Source organism: Hevea brasiliensis, chromosome 6 (assembly GCF_030052815.1).
Source record: "Hevea brasiliensis isolate MT/VB/25A 57/8 chromosome 6, ASM3005281v1, whole genome shotgun sequence".
Classification (NCBI taxonomy): domain Eukaryota; kingdom Viridiplantae; phylum Streptophyta; class Magnoliopsida; order Malpighiales; family Euphorbiaceae; genus Hevea; species Hevea brasiliensis.
The window spans coordinates 108,900,849-108,907,272 of NC_079498.1; the positions used below are offsets into that span (position 1 = coordinate 108,900,849).

The window sequence follows — 6,424 nt, forward strand, 5'->3', positions numbered from 1 at the left end:
TCGCCATTAATTTGGTGTCGTACCCCCATTTCCATATGCCCCCCAGGAAAACTGACTACATCATTGCGCCAAATCAGAATTTGGTCAATTTTTACCGTTTCCTTCCAGTTTTGCCCTGCCCTTTCCTTCCATCCAAGTAATTCGAGTCTATAAAAATTGGGATAAATTTTGACAATTGTCCTTTAACTTATCTAGTTGTGACATTACAGTTCTTCAACTTAAAAATATAATATAAAATCCCATCAAATTTTAAATTTTACACAGTAAAATATCTTACTTTTAATTACTGATTTTTCAGATAGAAACTGATGTAAATAGCTCCCACACGATACTTAATCAAAGTTTCTCTCTCCTCTTTTATGCAAAGTGTAAAATTATTCTCCTTACGCATGAAAAATTATTCTATCTATAGAGAGAAAAAGGATTCAATTTACACATGACTTGAGAGAGAAAAGAGAAATATTGACTAAGCTTCATATTGGAACTATTCAGATAAACGACTAACTGAAAAACTGGTAATTAGAAATTAGAGAGATTTTACTGTGTAAGATTTAAAAATTTAAAGGGTTTTATGTTATATTTTAAAGTTAAAGGATTTTAATGTTACAATTATATAAGTTCAGGAACAATTGTTGAAATTTATCCTTATAAATTGTTGCACATTTATTCTCCGGAGATGGAGATAGATCATATTGAATTGTTAATCAAAATGAAACTAGAATTTTGCTAGGTATGATCTAAAGTTACACCTCTTAACAGGATTTTTCTTGGAAAAATCCTTGAATTCGTGTACTAAAATATTTCATAAGTGGCTACTGGTCCATGGCAATGGCTACTTGCGTAAAATGGAGGGACTATTGCTTTGTAGAATAAAAAAAGAAGGCCAAGGGCCCGAGGCCCAACTTTGCTTTGGAGGCTAGATCAAGAATTTTTTGAGAGTACTAGGAATTCTGCAAAAGAAATCAGAGCGCGCGGTTTCTGGCCGCCAAAAGGAAAATTCCATGTCGCATTTTCCCTCTCTATGCTCTTTCGTATTATTCGTCTTCCACTCCATTGCCATTCTTTCTATCTCTACCCAATTCTCTCTGTCGCCTCAGTTGATTACAACAAGGCACAAATGGCAAGGAAAAGAGTGGAGGCTGAATCTGCTACTGCTACTGGGACTACCACTTCCATGGTTCGCGGAAAGGATGGCAGTGCTTTTGGTAGATGGTACTTGTTTCTTCGTATCTGATGTTTTTTAAATGCTTTGGCAAATTCTTTTTCTGGGTATTGTGGGTATTGTAGGGATGAATTTGTTATATTTTGGCCATTATGTGTTCTTTTGTTTTTTAACATCTCTGTTTTGAACTTTATTATACATTCCACAACTCTGTTTCTTTAGGAAATCATTCTGATTGTGGCCCTTCCTTTTAGATCAGAGTTTTTAATTGATTTTTCTTTCTGGTGTTTCAAGCTTCTTAGGAAATAATCTTGTAATTAGTGAGAAACTGTTTGGATTCTGGGTGTTTCCTAGAAACTTTTCCGTTGAATAGTAAGTCATTTTCAAAGGTTTCTGTAGATGGTTGTTTGATTTAACTTTTCTTTGCCACTAATGAAACTATCCAGTTTGCCCGGGTTCTTATAGGTCATTAGCTATAGTTTTGCACTTGGGGACGCATTGGCTTTATATATCTTTCATTGGTAATGAAATTCTCTCGAATTGATCTAATGGGAGACACTGAAATGTGGGAATGCAGTGAAGAGTGCAAGAAGCATGTTCCTGTGGCTCTTATCAGCATGCACAGCTGTAGCCTTGATGCTAGAATCAAGATGAACTTGGGTGAGTTCCATCATTACATTCACTGATTCACGTCTTAGTATTAAAGCATCCCTTTCTTTCTAACAGGTGGGCTGTCTAATTAACAAATTGGTATCACTTGTCTTGTTTTAGAGGCTCAAGTCGTGGAAAAGCCCGCTGAAGTTAAGAAGAAAACAGAAAGGTAGCTTCTATTTGTTTTCTTCCTTCAATTATGCAAGAAAAAGTTTTCTAGTTTGTTATTCTGAATTTTTACTTGGGTTTTGGTTATATACAGGAAAAAAGCAACATCAACAGAACCAAAGGCAAAAAAAGCTAAGAAAGAGAAGAAGGGCAACAATCCAAACAAGCCTAAACGTCCTCCCACTGCCTTCTTTATCTTCATGTAATGTGTGCTCTTTGTGTGAGCATGTTTCATAAAATGATGGATGTGCTGGTGGTATTAACAGCAACATGTTACTGCTATTTGTTAGGGATGAATTTAGAAAAGCCTTCAAGGAAGCAAATCCAGACAGTAAGGATGTTAAAAAGGTAGATTCTGCAGAGTTTTATATGCATTTCTTCACTGCTATATGGGGGTGTTTATAATGCTTTGGCAGATTTTTTTATAATGCTTTTAATCGGATTTAGGTTGCAAAGGAAGCAGGTGAAAAATGGAAGTGTATGACTGATGAAGTGAGTTCAGTTGATTCTCATTTCTGAAATTTGTTCACTAGGAAGCTACTTAATAACATCAATGGCTTTTAATCGCTCCTTTTAACTTTTTTTCAGGAAAAGAAACCGTATGTGAGTAAGGCTGCTGAGCTTAAGGCTGAGTATGACAAAGCCTTGGAAGCTAACAATGCTGAAATTGAAGATGTAAGGTTCTCTTTAATATTTTTATTGAAAGTTATTTTACATTTTATTCATTTTATTACTCAAATTTCTTGTTCTGGGATTGCAGTTTAAGAAGTTAGATGTTTCTTTATACTTGTTTAGGATCAGGATGAAGGGGGTTCAGAGAAGGAAGGAGCTGAGCAGGAAGTACAAGAAGTGTTGGATGAAGAGTAGCATAGTTTGAAGATTTTTAAATGTTTATTGTGGGAATGACTCTGCCAATAGGATTGTAAATTTTAGTGTCTGTTGCATTCAATTGGTAACGTTAGTTGTTTTATATTGTTAGGACTTGAGAGAAATATGATTTCCAAAGACTTGCTTGGATCATAGATTGTTAGCAATCATTTTGGCCTTATCTTCAATTTCTTTCTGAAGTGGTAATTTTTTGTTCTAGGATACAAATTATTATTTAGCTGGACAATCAATGATATAGGCATGGCTGATTCCATTGGATTGCAATCATTTATTTTGCGGTTTGAATGTTAAACCTTTCTTTAGATTTTCTTGAATTGTGCCAGTGGCAATTATACTCAAAATGATCACTGATAATGAACTAGTTTTTTCCCCCTCGTGTTTCCATTTCATAGGACATCTCCGTAGAGATGATTTTCTGTCCATGTGATGTGTACGCTAGCTGATGGTAAATTTCCTCAAACTCTTGTTTCATTACTCTGCTGTCATACATTGGAAAATTGGAGTAAAATGGGCACTTTTTAATTGTAATTTGTGTTTCTTCAATAATTATGTATTATTGACTTTTACTACAGAAATTGTAAGCATTAGAAAAAAAATAAAATAAAATTTAAACTGTTGCAAAAAACGTAAAATGTTGCTTCCCTTCCATGTGATAATGCTCTTTAGATATGAGCTTTCATCCTTTGGTAATTTGAGTCAGCATCTCACTGGCCCAATTTCCCGTAGTTCTTTCCTCTACATGGTGGCAGAGGTTTGCCACATAGGCATTGGTTGTGAGCATAGGCACTTGCAGGGAAGATATCATATGGCCTCCCTTGTGGGATCTCTCCGCAAAGTCTGTTGGCTCTGAAATTTGCATGTTTCAGATTTTTAATTCCCAACAAGCTACTTGGGATTGACCCTGTGAGCTCATTGATAGACATATCAAGCCATTGAAGATTTGATACGAGACCCAGGCTTGTTGGAATGGTGCCCACTATTTTGTTCCTGGAGATATCTAACCTTTCTAGTTCAGCCAAGTTTGAAATTGAACTAGGGATGCGGCCTGCAACCTTATTGCTTCCTACGTTGAGGACCTTCATGCTTAATCCTTCGGTGAATTCTGGAATCGTGCCAGAAATTTGATTTCCTGATAAATCTAAAACCTCCAAAAAGCTGCTTGTCCTGTTGTTTAAGATCCTCGAGAGAGACCCTGAAAGCTGATTTGTTTGGAGCTGAACAGAAGAAATCCCACCTGGGAGTTTGATCTCTAAAAGATCAAACTTTAATTGGTTAGTAGAGAGCTTGAGTCTTTGCAAATTAGACATATTGGTCAAGAAACCCGAAATGCCACCAGTGAAAAAGTTATCTGAGAGGTCTATGGAGTTCAAAGAACCTGGTTTTGTAAATTTTGGAAGGCTTCCTCTAAGTTTGCAGCCAGCTAGATGAACATCTGAAAGTTCCTTGTCTAAGATCCAATTTGGAATTGTCCCTAGACTGAGATTGTTGTAAGACAGGTCTATTGACAATAAAGAAGGAAGACCCCTACCTTGAACAGCGGGTAAAGGGTCTAAGAATGCATTTCTAGATAAGTTAATGTACCAGAGGTTCTGTAATCTTGAAATGGACTCTGGAATTTGACCTGTAAGCCTGTTGGAACTCAGTGAAAGATGGGTAAGGGATTTGAGGCTACTAATCTGGTTTGGAAGTTTTCCTGTCAGCTGGTTATGGTCCAAGGACAAGTCCTGAAGTTTGCTTAAGTTGAATATGGAATTGGGTAGCTGCCCTGACAATTGGTTATTGGAAAGATCAAAGAGGGTAAGGTTTTGAAACTGGCCCAGAATATCTGGAATCGAACCAGACAACAAATTGAAACTAAGCTCAAGAGTTTGCAAACTAAGAAGATTTTGGAAAGTGGTTGGGATAGAACCTGTTAAGGAATTTCTTGCCAAACCCAATATTTGAAGCTTTCTCAAATTCCCCAGGCTTGGAGGAATCTGCCCCGCCAGATGGTTTCCATTTAGTGAGAGGGTGTTTAGGTTGGACAAATGGCCGAAGCCAGGAGGAATGTTCCCTTGAAGAGAATTGTCTTCCAGGATCATTTGTGTGAGGTGAGTCAAACTCGAGAAGCTTTCTGGAATAGGACCAGTAATATGCTTCATACCACTTATCACCATCACCTCTAGGAAAGACAAACTAGCCAGAGAAGGTGACAGTGTGCCCCTCATGTAATGGTCGCTGTCCCTCTCAGGCCCCTGCAACGCCAACTCAGTTACTCTCCCTGTAGCAGGATTGCACTGAACACCCTCCCAATCTCCTCCACAGCAATCTCTCCCGGTCCATGAAGAGAGAATCTGTGTAGTGTCCTGGAGGATTCTGGCTTTGAACCCAAGAAGAGCTGCCCTATCTGCTTCTGAGCAAACCGGCGTCTGTAGTGGGGTTGTCTGAGCAAGTGATATTGAAAACACATGAAAAATGGAATATAGGAAAAAAAGCTTGGAAACCCACCAAAGAATCTGCATTTTAGGAAGTGGGTCTTGATCAGATCAGAGAGATAGGTAGTAGAATAAATAGAAATTTTTTTCTGACAAGAGGAACTTTGGATGGGAAAAAGATATATATTTTAGCATGAATAAAGTAAGAAAATGTGCAAAGCAGTCATTGTGGTTTATTCTATTCTTTTCTATTCTAATCCCTTCACGTAGACAGGAAGGTATAATGATGATAAAGAGAAGTAGGAGATAAAAGAATTCAAAGTGTGAATGACAAGTATAATGTGGTTTTCTGCTGGACCTGCAAGAAACTGAGCAATGTCTCCTTTATTTATACTAACATAAAACACAATAACTTTTGATGGGTATGCTTAAATCAGTTTGAAGATATTCACATGGAAAATTGTGACCGTTCGATGGATCACGAGGATCCCAATTGTTACTTGAACGTTGGAGCGCACTTTGATTCAAAAATACGGCCAGCAATCTTTATGAAAACAAATCACTGCACATGTTTTGCTCTAACTATCATTTCCTCTTGTTTTGATCTGCAGGTATTATTTCATAACCTCCCTTTCCAACTGTTAATTAATTTAACTTGCAGAAAGATTAGAATCTCATACTTGCCTTCATCTCTTAATCCACCTCTAAACATATCATTGAATTTTCTTTAGCATATTCTGACCGTTAGCATTTGAAATGTTGACAAAAGCAATTATTTTCTTTTGATCCAAGAAAAAAGAAAAAAGAAAAAGTAATTATGATAACAGCAGTGAGCGAGTCCAAATCAGAACAAAAAGAATGGTTGAGATTAATTAAATTGAGGTACTTGCAATTTATTTCCTCCAAGAGGATATTAGAGCATACATATATGATCATTACCTTTTCCGAATCTGGAAGCTTGCTAGCTTTTCGTGAATCAAAGTCTTAATTGGGAGATTACTATGTGGACCATTTCTTGTTTTTGCTACATCCAAGCCTTCTAGTTATAAGCTTGTGTCAGTAATGGTTGCAAGACTTCAAATGCAGAGAATTAAAAGAGGAAAAGAAAGAGAATTCATTACCCTTTACACCCTTTCTGTTT

The 6,424-nt window shown here is 36.9% G+C and overlaps 2 protein-coding genes across 2 annotated transcripts; one reads left to right on the forward strand and one right to left on the reverse strand.

Moving 5' to 3' along the window:
- Window positions 1-961: 961 nt before the first annotated feature.
- On the forward strand, window positions 962-3,036 carry LOC110666624 (high mobility group B protein 7). Its single transcript, XM_021827189.2, has 8 exons — window positions 962-1,212; window positions 1,740-1,822; window positions 1,934-1,982; window positions 2,076-2,183; window positions 2,272-2,329; window positions 2,429-2,473; window positions 2,570-2,656; window positions 2,777-3,036. Exons 1-8 carry the CDS (start codon window positions 1,022-1,024, stop codon window positions 2,846-2,848), a joined length of 693 nt encoding a protein of 230 aa, XP_021682881.2. The 5' UTR covers window positions 962-1,021; the 3' UTR covers window positions 2,849-3,036.
- A 276-nt stretch (window positions 3,037-3,312) lies between these two features.
- On the reverse strand, window positions 3,313-5,893 carry LOC110666610 (DNA damage-repair/toleration protein DRT100-like). The gene has a single exon (XM_021827167.2). The coding sequence runs from the start codon at window positions 5,368-5,370 to the stop codon at window positions 3,574-3,576; it is 1,797 nt and encodes a 598-aa protein (XP_021682859.2). The 5' UTR covers window positions 5,371-5,893; the 3' UTR covers window positions 3,313-3,573.
- Between the last annotated feature and the right edge of the window lie 531 nt (window positions 5,894-6,424).

Excerpts from the sequence above, each read along its gene's own strand:
- LOC110666624 (XM_021827189.2), top strand. The coding sequence starts at position 1,022 with ATGCTCTTTCGTATTATTCGTCTTCCACTCCATTGCCATTCTTTCTAT. Across the intron at positions 2,474-2,569 it reads GGAAGTGTATGACTGATGAA|GAAAAGAAACCGTATGTGAG; the intron begins GTGAGTTCAGTT and ends ACTTTTTTTCAG. Across the intron at positions 2,657-2,776 it reads ACAATGCTGAAATTGAAGAT|GATCAGGATGAAGGGGGTTC; the intron begins GTAAGGTTCTCT and ends ATACTTGTTTAG.
- LOC110666610 (XM_021827167.2), bottom strand. The coding sequence starts at position 5,370 with ATGCAGATTCTTTGGTGGGTTTCCAAGCTTTTTTTCCTATATTCCATT.